This window comes from Hyperolius riggenbachi, chromosome 3, assembly GCF_040937935.1.
Source record: "Hyperolius riggenbachi isolate aHypRig1 chromosome 3, aHypRig1.pri, whole genome shotgun sequence".
Classification (NCBI taxonomy): domain Eukaryota; kingdom Metazoa; phylum Chordata; class Amphibia; order Anura; family Hyperoliidae; genus Hyperolius; species Hyperolius riggenbachi.
The window spans coordinates 320,646,283-320,659,890 of record NC_090648.1 but is presented as its reverse complement, the minus strand read 5'-3'; the positions used below and the strand labels follow the sequence as shown (position 1 = coordinate 320,659,890).

Below are 13,608 nucleotides of genomic sequence, written 5' to 3'. Positions count from 1 at the left end.
GAAATAAAGAGGCCTGAAGATAATTGATGCATGCATATACCGGTGTATATGTAAATAGGTGCACCTTGAGCTATGCTGCCTGCAATTAATTGCCCTGTATATATTTTGGGCTGTAGAAACATGGGTTTTAATTGATTTTAATTATGTGGAAATTGTAATTTTGCTATGTGCCAATTGATGAATAAATTTTGCATTTTTGCTATATATCTCAGCTCCCTATAATTTATGATTGTTAAAAAGGAACACAGCATAGTTATTTGTGTGCTAGGCACTGTACATACACATGTCCCTCTCATCATGTCACGTCACCTCGGGTATCCTTTAAGTCTGGGGGAAAAAAATTGTTCTACTCACCTGGGGCTTTTACCAGCTCCCTGCAGCCATCCTGTGCCCCCTCGTCTTGATCGGATCCTCCTGTCCCCCGCCGCCAGCTACTTTTGTTTTCGGCGATAAGCCTGGCCATGCGCAGGCGCAGTACATGCCGACCTCCAGGTCTGCCTGACGTCATCACCGGGGACGAGGAGGCGGCGAACGGCTGATGGAGGAGCTGCAGCGAGGGATATGCTGATAGCTTGGGGCTGGAGGAAGACCCGGGTAAGTAGCACTTATTTTCCTTATAATCGCCTGCTGACTCCTTTAATCACTTATGCAATGACACTGTCCATAGAACAGGCCCCTGTTCTATATCACGTCTATGACTATTCATTGGCATTACTATTAAGTTATGTTTTGTGCATAAGATTACTAAGCCGTGAAACCCTCAGTTTGTATTTTGTTTTTTATCTAGTCCAAAACCTGACAGATCTGTCACTGCCCACTATTGTAAATGACAGCTACATCGGAAAAAAGCTCTGGAAGAAATGTACATTTGTATGTGCAGTGCAGACCATAATTATTCATACCCCTGGGAAATTTTGACTTTTACTTTTATTCAACCAGCAAGTAATTTTTTGACTGGAAATGACATTGGTGTCTCCTAAAATATAAGACGACGATGTACAAGAGGCATTATTGTGGGTAAAAAAAAATTCTTAGCTTTTATTTACTGTTGAGCAAAAAGTGTCCAGTCCAAAATTATTCATACCCTTCTCAATAATCAATAGAAAAACCTTTATTGGCTATTACAGCAATCAAACGCTTCGTATAATTGCAGACCAGCTTTTTGTCTCCACTGGTATTTTTGCCTATTCATCTTTAGCAATTCGCTCCAAATCTTTCAGGTTGGAGGGTCTTCTTGCCATCGCCCTGATCTTTAGCTCTCTCCACAGATTCTCAATTGGATTCAAGTCAGGACTCTGGCTGGGCTACTCCAAAATGTTAATGTTGTTGTCTGCTAACCATTCTTTTTCTTTCTTGCTGTGTGTTTTGGGTCATTGTCATGCTGAAATGTCCACTGTTGCCCAAGTCCAAGTATCTCTGCAGACTGCCTGATGTTGTCATTGAGAATCCTCATGTATTGCTCTTTTTTAATGGTGCCGTTTACTGTGAATCGGTACCGTGGTCCATTGGCTGAAAAACACCCCCAAAGCATTAGGTTCCCCCCACCATGTTTGACAGTGGGGATGGTGTTCTTTGGGTTAAGGGCTTCTCTTTTTTTTTTTTTTTTTTTTTTTTTTTTTTACGCCAAATGAAGGAAACCTTATTGTGACCAAACAATTAATTAAATTCTTGTTTCATCTGACCATAACACAGAAGACAAGAAGTCGTCTTCTTTGTCCAGATGAGCATTTGCAAAGGCCAAGTGAGAATTTGTGTGCCTTATCTGGAGGAGTGGCGTCCTCCTTGGTCTACATCCGTGGAACCCAGCAGTGTGCAATTGGATTGTCTGCCTTGAGACATTGCCATCAGCAGAGCCCAGATTCGCCAGGATAGCCTTGGTGATCCTTGGATTCTTTTTCACCTCTCTCACTATCCTCCTGACCAACACAGGTGTCACTTTTGGCTTCCGACCACGTCCTCTGAGATTTTCCACAGTGCAGAACATCTTATATTTTTTAATACTTTGTACTGTAGCCACTGGAACTTGAACATTTAGAAATGGCCTTGTAGCCCTTTCCTGACTTATGAGCAGTCACAATGCACAGCCATAGGTCCTCACTGAGCACATTTGTCTTAGCCTTGACTGTCCACAAACCAACTGCAGAGAGCTGCTGTTTTTCACCTGTTGAGTTGATTAAAACAGCTGTTTCCAATTAATCAGGGTAATTAGGATGCTTTAGAACAGCTTGGACTATTTGGAATGGTATAGACCTTTGGATTTTCCCACAGACTGACAGCTTGTGAAGGGTATAAATAATTTTGGACTGGACACTTTTTTTTCTCAAATGTAAATAAAAGCTGAGAAATATTTTTTCCTCATAATGCCTCTTGTACATCGTCTTATTATCTTTTGGGAGACACCTATGTCATTTCCAGTCAAAAAATGACTGCTGGTTGAATAAAAGTAACTAAGTCAAAATTTGCCAGGGGTATGAATAATTATGGGCAGCACTGTATGTTTGTATTTTAAATTTAACAATTTTCCATAATTGTCCTTTAACCCACTCTCCTATCTGATCACTCTGATGTACCCTAAGGGCCCTTTTCCACTAGCAATCGCTAGCGTTCACGCTGAACGCTAGCGATTGCTGAATCGCAATTAGTGGCGATTCCCCGACGTTCGCGGCCGCGATTTTGCTATGCTATGCACTGCATAGCAAAATCGCGGCAAAAGTCGCTCCGCGGCGCGATCGCGATCAAGTAAAAAACGAATCGCGGTAGTGGAAATTACCTACCGCGATTCCTATGTTAAAAAGCAAGCCATAGCGATTGTAAAATCGCTAGCGGTTTGCGGTTTTGCGATTCAGCCAGCGCAAACGCGCTGGTGGAAAAGGGCCCTTAGAGCTTGCACTCACTAGATGTGATGCTGTCAGTTTTAATGCACTGCTAAAATACATTAGAAATTACACCCCATGTTACCGTAATTAGTGTGTTTGTTAGCATCTCATGTGTTTTTGCGTTCATTTAATATGACAGCATGTTGCATTTTTGCAGACTGCAGATATTTTCATATTGATTGTATGGTTTCAAGCAAAGATGTCTTATTTTGACATCTTTGCATGATAAGGCCTAGAATGACTATATTTGCATTGTGTTTTGGAAAACCACATATTCTGATCACTATACTGGATTAGCAATACTCATAGTTTAGAGGAACTTCAGTGAAAAGAATGTACTGTATATTCCTGCGTATAAGACTACTTTTTAACCCTTGAAAATCTTCTGAAAAGTTGGGGGTCGTCTTATACGCCGGGTGTCATTGATGCCGGTGATACACCCTATCCCGTTACCGCCTCTCAGATCTCCCTGCTACGGGGACGCAATCTATTCTTCCATACCGCTCTGATAAACAGGTAGACAAGGAGAGCTGACCAGTCTACTTAAGGAGAGTTGACCAATCCAACAAGTCAATTGACTATATACTGTTATATACTGGGTAACACATACAGTACAGCACCAGTATCTGTTCATACACAGCACCAGTACATGATTTTTTTATTTTAATTTGGTGTGCGTTGGAAGAGGGGTAGTCTTATACGGTGAGTATATCCCAAACTCTATATTTTAACTGGAAAAGTTGGAGGGTCGTCTTATACGCCCAGTCGTCTTATACGCCGGAATATACGGTAATAAAAAGTGCTTCATTTTTACAATAATGTATAAATGATTTAGTCAGCGTTTGCCCATTGTAAATTCTTTCCTCTCCCTGATTTACATTCTGACATTTATCATATGGTGACATGTTTACTGCTGGCAGGTGATGTAAGTGGAAGGAGATGCTGCTTGCTTTTTTGGCAGTTGGAAACAGCTGTTATTTCCCACAATGCAACAAGGCTCCCACAGTGTGATGTTAGAACCATGATCCTGACATCCCACTGTGGGAGGGGTTTCACCACAATATCAGCCATACAGAGCCCCTTGATGATCCTTTTGTGAAAAGGAATAGATTTCTCATGGGAAAGGGGGTATTAGCTACTGATTGGGATGAAGTTGAATTATTTGTTACTGTTTCTCTTTAAGACCTTTTCTTCTTTTTTTTTTTTTACAGGCTGGTGTGAAGGGGAAATTGGGGAGACTACTGGGGATTTTTGAGGTAAATAACCTGCATATTAACATATTAAGATGGACTGTTATAAGATGGGGAAATATGTTTAAAAGGTGGGGGTGGGGTGCAGAATTTGATAAAAATAAAATGTATGCAGTGCCATTTTTCAAATATATTGTGGCGATAGAAGATGCATAGTAGGTCAGAATGAATGTAATAATGTTGGAAATCTGCAAAAATAGTTATTACAAAAATTTGGTAGCTCAAAACTGGCTTTTCTATCAAATGCAAGAAGTGTCAGGCATAAATGTATGCACTCAGATTGGGAAGTTAAATGAAAAATAAACTATGTACTGTAATATGCATTTTCAGAATTACAGTACACAACCTGCATATCATTCAAGTTGTTCAGGGTCAGTTTAATGCATAAAATACTTAAAGAGAATCAGATACTAAGGAGATGGAAGGCTCTGAGTCTAATAGTGCCTACCTGTTCTCCTGCCGGTCTCCTCCTTCCCCTACAGTCTTTATGGTTTAAATCTCCTGCCACGGGAGACTTTGGTAGCACTCGGGCTTCCGAAGACAGGCGGCTCTGTACTGCGCATGTGTGAGAGAGGGGGCATGCATAGTACAGAGCGATCCATCTTCGGAAGGCCGTTTGCTTCAGACTGGTGAAGCCAGCCCAACCTGGAAGAGAGCAGACCATGACCGAACAAGCAGTCCATGACCGAATAGTCGTGGACTGCTAACGGGGGGGGGGGAGCCTGTGGGGGAACGCAGAGCCCGGGAGAACGGGAAGGCTCTATAGCAGGGGTCAGGAACCTTTTTGGCTGAGAGCCATAAAAGCCACATTTTAAAATGTAAGTCTGTGAGAGCCATACAATATATCTCAAACTGGGACAGTAGGGCTCCCGTCTTTGTTGCTATGGTGATGTGTATACAGTTGATCTGCCGGGCAGCGGAAGTGTCAGACACGTCTTCAGGTTCTCTTGGGTTTCAGCAACATCAGCAATTTCCCCAAGAGCCAGACAGGAAAAATACCAACTAACAGCTTGTACAATTAGCTAGCTGACTAGGGGGTTGATTCACTTTGTAGGAAAGATCCCCACACTTTGGCCAAATAGGCTGTCTGTAAAGTGACAGGCAGCCTACTGGGCCAATCAGAGTGGGGATCTCCTTCTGCAAAGTCACTGGACCTGACAGGATCCAGGGTGGGACAATTGGAGCAGCTGTTCGTGGTGGGGTAGCGCAAGTAACTTAGTAGTGCATGCTACAGCAGTAGTGTGATCTACTTAGAAAATTTTACTTGCGCTGCCACACTAAGCTGTGCTGCTTGAGCAGTGTAGCTTAGTGAATCAACCCCTACTGATTTGTCTGTGAGCCAGATGTAGCCATCAAAAGAGCCACATCTGGCTCCCAAGCCATAGGTTCCCTACCCCTGCTCTAAAGGATCTTTCCCTCTCCTTAGGTAAGTATCTGAAGCCGAATAAAAATTAAAAAAAAATCAAACTTCCTTTAATATATCACTTTAGATACATGCAGCTTTTATAGACAAGTCATAGGTAAAACATTAGTTTTAAGAGAATTATGTTGAATTGGCTAAAGTTGTAACCATAGGCATAGTTACACATTCCATTATACTATAGCCACAATGTAGCCTAGGTAATGCAAGAATTGTTTTTTAGTTGTTAGCAGTAAATGACTGATACAGTCAGGTAGTATGGTGTTAAGCTTTATAGAAGTACAATATTTCTCACTGATTTGTATTCTATTATCTTTAAGCAGAACCAAGATAGAAAGCACAGGACGTATGTATATGTTCTTACGGTGACAGAAGTACTGGAAGACTGGGAAGATTCTGTGAACATTGGTAGGGTTTCTTTCCTTTTCATTTTGGAATTGTTGACCAATACGTAGTGGTTCAGCTATTTTCATCCAACAGACTAAAGTCTGATAATCAGGCTGCAGGTTGGTCCATGTGTACTTAGCTTTACTGTGAAGACAACCCCCCCCCCCAAGCTTGTTTATTGCCCTTGGATGTATTTACACAAGTTACTTGAATCACCTCTTAGCTGTATGTTTTCCAGGCTAAATAAAGCCGATATGTGCAACCTTTCTAATACAAGTAAGGCTTTTTGTCTCTTTGATTAATAAAGTTCCCTGTCTTATAACTTAGTTTCCTGCAATTTGGTGCCCAAAAAATTGCATATCCAGATGCCCTTACAGTTATTTTATACAGGGATAAAAATATTCTAGTGTCACATGCCTCCCATTTTAGACAGGATGCCTCTAGTCTAGATCCTCCAGGTGATATCATTGCTTCACCTCTGCATGAGTACTGGGAGCATGCAGCAATGATATAGCAAGGAAAATGGTCAACTCCATGGCAGTGAGTGAAGTAACATGAGGTTGCTGCAAAACAAAAAAGGTTTTAAAACCAGAATACTCCCAACTGCTGCTGTTCAGCACCGAACAAGCAAACAAGGCCAGGAGGTGTTCACTGCCTTGCGAGTCACGTTGTTTCATGTTACTCCAATGCCTCCTCCTTCCCTTAGGGAAGTCATGTGACTCATGAGGCAGTGAACTCCTCCTGATCCAGTCTGCTTCTTTGGTGCTGGACAGGGGCAGTCGGGAGTATTCAGGTGTTCCAATTGGTTATGCCAAATTCATATACCAACACCTTTCACATGCATGTCTCACTTGTGCATTTAAGATTCTTTAAGAGTACTATTAAGATTAGTGTGTTGTTCTGTCTACTGCCTTTTATGTATCATGCCAATTACAACTGTGATGTGCCTTGTTTTACCCGTGTCTAACCTAGTGAAATTTTTCTTGATGTTCAGCTGATAATTGACTTTTGGCTACGTAAAGTACATGCCAAATTGAGAATAGCCGGTTTATCTATTTCGCAGCTGTTACTGTTAAGAACGAGTAAAGGTGGCCATACACTGGCCCGATTCGCGGCCGTTTCGACAGCAGATTAGATCCTGGGATCGAATCTGCTGCCAATCGTTCGCGGTAAACGCACCCGCCGATCCAATTTCCTCCCGAAATCGGATCGGTCCGTCGATCGCGCCGTGCGGGAAATTAACCTCGATCGCCCGCGGGTAGGGAGCACGTCGCTAGCGGCGGCCGATCCGATCAGGTATACATTACCTGAAGCTGGCTCCCGGGCATCTTCTCCGCGCTGCACGGCTCTGTTCCGGCTCCAACCCGGCGCTTCCTGTGTCACTCCGTGACCAGGAAGTTCAGATAGAGGGCGCTCTATTTGAAATTCCTGGTCACGGAGTGACACAGGCAGCGCTGGGATGGAGCCGGAACAGAGCGGTGCAGCGCGGAGAAGATGCCCGGGAGCTAGCATCAGGTAATGTATACGGGGGGGGGGGGGGGGGACAGGCGGCAGGAGTAGCTCAACAGATTGTGATCGGTTTCAGGCTGCAGTAAAGGCAGCCATACGATCCCTCTCTGATCAGATTCGATCAGATAGGGATCTGTCAGATGGTCGATCTAATGGCAAATCGACCAGTGTATGGCTACCTTAAAGCCTTGTATACATGTACAAGGCAAGTCACCCGGTGGGTATCGACACCTGGTCCCTCTTGCAAAATTGCGGGGCCGAGGCTGTACAGACCCATTGCTAGGTCTGTAGGTAATCTACATGTTCTGTTTCTATGTCGACGAACAGAGCGGTGTGGGGAAAACCGTGCTCTCTGCCTGGCGGATCGCTGGCCAAGGGGATGGGAGGCTGCTACGTACACATGTTGGATTCTTGACAGAGGCAGTCATTGGAGCTTAAAGCATGGAAGGCAGGTTACTTGAAGATGAAAAGCATCAGAGCTCTGTGACTAGTTTGCCATAGTGAATGCTCTATATCAGATTATTTGGGCATCATAGGGCATTCAACACTATCCAGCTGAATGTAATAATTATTAAGTATTTATATAGCGCTGACATCTTATGCAGCGCTGTACAGTGTGTATATATATATATATATAATTATAATTATTTGACCCCTCACTGATTTTGTAAGTTTGTCCAATGACAAGGAAATGAAAAGTCTCAGAACAGTATAATTTCAATGGTAGGTTTATTTTAACAGTGGCAGATAGCACATCAAAAGGAAAATCGGAAAAATAACCTTAAATAAAAGATAGCAACTGATTTGCATTTCATTGAGTGAAATAAGTTTTTGAACCCCTACCAACCATTAAGAGTTCTGGCTCCCACAGAGTGGTTAGACACTTCTACTCAATTAGTCACCCTCATTAAGGACACCTGTCTTAACTAATGCTGGGAATACACGTTTCGTTTTTGCCTTCGTTTTAGCCTTCGTTTCGATTGTGCCTTTTTGTCCTTTTCGTTCCCGAAATAATCGAACGTACGGTTAATATCACCACCCACGGTTTCGTTTTTTTTTCCGATTCTGATGGTTTCGTTTTTCCAATAATCGAAGGCTGCAAAGAAACGAAACGAAAATCCCTTTTTACAGGGACGGACTAACATAAACGAACATATAATCGATCTGAACAGCCATCAAGCCTACCAATGGCTCGATTAGATGGATAAAGAGAGATAATATCAAACATGTTCGATCACTAGTCGTTCGTTTTTGGGGTCTATTAATCGAAACTATAATGAGATTATGACTATTTTCACATACGTTTTCAACACTTGATTCGTTTACTGAACGAATCGAAGGCTAAAACGAAGGCAAAAACAAAACGTGTATTCCCAGCATAATAAGTCACCTGTATAAAAGACACCTGTCCACAGAATCAATCAATCAAGCAGACTCCAAACACTCCAACATGGAAAAGACCAAAGATCTGTCCAAGGATGTCAGAGACAAAATTGTAGACCTGCACAAGGCTGGAATGGGCTACAAAACCATTAGCAAGAAGCTGGGAGAGAAGGTGACAACTGTTGGTGCGATTGTTCGAAAATGGAAGGAGCACAAAATGACCATCAATCGACCTCGCTCTGGGGCTCCACGCAAGATCTCACCTCGTGGGGTGTCAATGATTCTGAGAAAGGTGAAAAAGCATCCTAGAACTACATGGGAGGAGTTAGTGAATGACCTCAAATTATCAGGGACCACAGTCACCAAGAAAACCATTGGAAACACATTACACCGCAATGGATTAAAATCCTGCAGGGCTCGCAAGGTCCCCCTGCTCAAGAAGGCACATGTGCAGGCCCGTCTGAAGTTTACCAATGAACACCTGAATGATTCTGTGAGTGACTGGGATAAGGTGCTGTGGTCTGATGAGACCAAAATAGAGCTCTTTGGCATTCACTCAACTCGCTGTGTTTGGAGGAAGAAAAATGCTGCCTATGACCCCCAAAACACCGTCCCCACCGTCAAGCATGGGGGTGGAAACATTTTGCTTTGGGGGTGTTTTTCTGCTAAGGGCGCAGGACAACTTAATCGCATTAACGGGAAAATGGACGGAGCCATGTATCGTGAAATCCTGAACGACAACCTCCTTCCATCTGCCAGGAAACTGAAAATGGGTCGTGGATAGACAATGACCCAAAACATACAGCAAAGGCAACACAGGAGTGGCTCAAGAAGAAGCACATTAAGGTCATGGAGTGGCCTAGTCAGTCTCCGGACCTTAATCCAATAGAAAACCTATGGAGGGAGCTCAAGCTCAGAGTTGCACAGAGACAGCCTCGAAACCTTAGGGATTTAGAGATGATCTGCAAAGAGGAGTGGACCAACATTCCTCCTAAAATGTGTGCAAACTTGGTCTTTAATTACAAGAAATGTTTGACCTCTGTGCTTGCAAACAAGGGTTTTTCCACTAAGTATTAAGTCTTTTATTGTTAGAGGGTTCAAAAACTTATTTCACTCAATGAAATGCAAATCAGTTGCTATCTTTTATTTAAGGTTATTTTTTCGATTTTCCTTTTGATGTGCTATCTGCCACTGTTAAAATAAACCTACCATTGAAATGATACTGTTCTGAGACTTTATTTCTTTGTCATTGGACAAACTTACAAAATCAGTGAGGGGTCAAATAATTATTTCCTCCTCTGTGTATATATATATATATATTCCCTAACTGTCCCTCAAAGGAGCTCACAATCTAATCCCTACCATAGTCATATGTCTATATTGTGTAGTGAATATATTGTAGTCTGGGGCCAATTTAGGGGGAGCCAATTAACTTATCTATATGTTTTTGGGGTGTGGAAGGAAACCGGAGTGCCCAGAGGAAACCCACGCAGACACGGGGAGAACATACAAACTCCTTGCAGATAGTGCCCTGGCTGGGATTCGAACCAGGGACCCAGCACTGCAAGGCGAGAGCGCTAACCACTACGCCACCGTGCTCCCCATGTAATAAAATGTTTACCATGTTGCAAACCCTAAAACATTTTTCTTTTTTTTTTTTTTTTTTTTTTTTTTTTTAGGACGCAAGAGGGAATGGTTTAAAGTTGAAGATGCTTTGAAAGTGTTACAGTGCCACAAGCCTGTACATGCAGAATATTTAGAAAAACTGAAAGTAGGATGCTCCCCAACTAATGGAAACTCTGTGGTCCCAACTCTATCAGACAACACAACTCTGTATGTAACTTCTGCACAGACTTCTAGCTTGCCATCCAGTGTGAGATAAACTGCACTTTACGGCACCTTACTCATTCAATGGGGAGGAGAGGCTCTTTGTGTTCTCCTGAAAACATCCTAGTGATGAGACCTGGATTCTCCTGCAAGATGTGCTACAGACCATTTTGCTTGCATACTTCAGTTTATTTTCCCTTTTAAACCATGTATCATAGTGTTCATCCAACAAAAGCCATATGGATTTTTTTAGATGCCTTAAATGGCCACTTTTTCTGTCTTATGTTTTGTCATTATAATATGGCTCATGTGCCATGGCAATTTTTTTTTACAACTGCTGTTTCTATAAGGGCTTTAACTTCTGCTGGATGCAAGATGAGCCTTTGGTGTAATGTGTAAAAAGGTTTTAGAGTAAGAAAAAAAGCATTGCCTTTACCAGACTGAGCTGTAAAGAAGCTGTCACTGTATCACTGGCTGCTCTATAGTATAGGTGATCTCCCTAAGGCTTTCCGTGTGAGCTTGTTACTTGCAGTGGATTTTATTTACCATCTAAGTAGCTGATTTGTTCTGTTTCTATCTCCCCCCCCCCCCCCCATTTTTTCTTTTGCAATGCCTGCGTCAGTGAGGATACAGTTATATATTTGGGGGAAATAATCCTTCAAGCCTTAAGCTGAGATGCTTAGAGGGTGATGTAAACCTTACAACTGATGTTACTACATGTATATATGGAATGTTATGATTGTAAAGAGTGTACACTGTATAATGACTGTGGCTGGCCAATGGTGGACCATTAAGCATACAATGCTGTGATCTTACCTAGGAGCTGCTAGTAATGTTCACATGTTAGGCTGAGGCTACATAAGTAGTTTGTAGTAGCAGTCAGATGGCTAAAATTAATGGCAAGATTTTTTTTTTATTTTTTTGTTTTTTTATTTTTTTGTTATGGAAGAATGCATGGGAGCTTTGCGGCCACTAACCGTTGCTACCCCCTATTCTCCACCTGAAAATATTTACTCCTCTCTACCACAGACTTTACTCCAAGAACATGACTAACTCTAAGCTATCCATTCTCTTTAGAGTTTTCTTCTCTGAGGTTAAATAGGACATTTATTGCCCTTGTAGAACTTTAAAGAAATTAAAGTGTACCAGAGTTGAGAAGCGTCTCTAGTACAATACTTACCTGGGACTTCCCTAAGCCCCGTTACGGCTGCTCAGATCGCTCACAGGGACGGGAGTGCGCCTGGCCACGCGTGTGAGACAGAGTGCGACTTGGCCAGGCTTTCGGGGACAATTGCGGGTGACAGGAGTCGCTCAAGGAGCTGGTGAGGGACGATCAGCCTTAATGGAGCTTACAGAAGCCCCAGGTAAATATGGAACCTCAGACGTATTGTCAACAGCCCTCTGGGTATCGCCTGTAATGCTGCCCATCATGGGTTCTAGCAGGTCTAGTCTGTGTATGGTATATTCTGTTGTCCTACAGTTAAATTTCAGCACATGTCTGTGTGCATGTTTCTGAGGATTAGACTCGGGTGTTTCAGAATTTTCATAGTGAGTTTGCAGCCCCAGTGACCTATTATCTTTCCACATTTCTGTGAAAATGGCTTGCCTTCAATTATCTTCACCTGTATCCTTGCTTTTTCTACACTGAAGAATAGTATGGCAGAGACTATTATAACACCCAGATTTGGCAGAATGTTTCCAAGCCATAAACATCTGGCTGCATTTTGAGGGCAAAATATTAGGAATGTCCAAAAGGCCAGTTTGTAATGGCTGCTGATCAGGAACGAAGGCTAAAAATACCAAATACAATATGCATATATGGCCAGAGATGTCACATTAATTAGTTGCACCTGTTGTAGCCACTTAAGGTTATTTCAAAATGTGCCTGACCCCACAGAACATCTAAATGTCTGTTAACGCCAGATATGAATCTCTCTTCCTATACCGAAAATGTTGTATAGCAGCTGCTATGTAAACCAACTTGTATGTTTACTGGTCCACTAAAGTGAAAATAAACGGATGAGATAAACCATTGTATGTATGTATGTATGTGTTTGTGTATATATATATATATATATATATATATATATATATATATATATATATATATATATATATATATATATATATATATATATATATATATATATATATATATATATATATATATATATATATATATATATATATATATATATTCTCTACCTACCTACATACCTACATACCTAATCATAATTGGGACTTTTTTGGAATTCCATAACCTTATTTTGGTTTTAAGGGTTAAAGAGACTCAGAGACTAATGTAAAGCTCTGATACTTACCCAGGGCTTCCTCCTGCCCCATAAACACGTCTAAGTCCCAAGCCGTCCTCCCGCGGTCCGCCCTTCAGCCACGGTGAGCCCTGGTAACAGGCTCAGTGACATCAATCCGGGTCTACTGCGTATGCATGGGAGGTGTGCTCATGCGCAGTAGATCCAGACTGGCATCGACTGAGCCTGTTACCGGGGCTCACTGCGGCTGAATGGCAGACCGCAGGAGGATGGCGTGGGACTTAGACGTGTTTATGGGGCAGGTGGACAGGAGGAAGCTCCGGGTACATATCAACTTTACATTACCTAGTCTCTGAGTCTCTTTAAAGATCTAGGCTTTGAATGTCTCAGTTAAATGACTGCAGATTTTTTTGCTTGCCCAGCTCCTATTTTGACCTATGTTTATTCCCTGCCATCACAAATGTATGTCTAACCAACATGAGTTTTCTTACCTTTCGTTAGTGGTCAGCGAGTTTGCTGCATTCCAACTGCAGAGAAATTGGGATTTATAGCTAAAATGGAGCACAGATAAGTTCTAAGTAGGATTGGTATTGTACATGCATGTTTATCTCATGTTAAATGTCACATCAGTGTTCCTTAAAGTGGATAGATTTTAAGTTTAGTAGCACATCTAGTTTGAAACTAAT

The 13,608-nt window shown here is 42.1% G+C and overlaps 1 protein-coding gene across 2 annotated transcripts in view; it reads left to right on the top strand.

Annotated features, from left to right (window-relative positions):
* The window catches only part of NUDT4 (nudix hydrolase 4), a 67,143-nt gene extending 54,462 nt beyond the window's left edge, over positions 1–12,681 (top strand). The window contains exons 3-5 of one of the 2 annotated variants that reach the window (XM_068272767.1): positions 4,088–4,132; positions 5,867–5,954; positions 10,505–12,681. In XM_068272767.1, the coding sequence (XP_068128868.1) occupies positions 4,088–4,132; positions 5,867–5,954; positions 10,505–10,707 (336 nt within the window). In that variant the 3' untranslated portion in view covers positions 10,708–12,681. The remainder of the gene's footprint in view (positions 1–4,087; positions 4,133–5,866; positions 5,955–10,504) is intronic. The other variant, XM_068272769.1, reaches the window with a different exon arrangement.
* Positions 12,682–13,608: the final 927 nt, after the last annotated feature.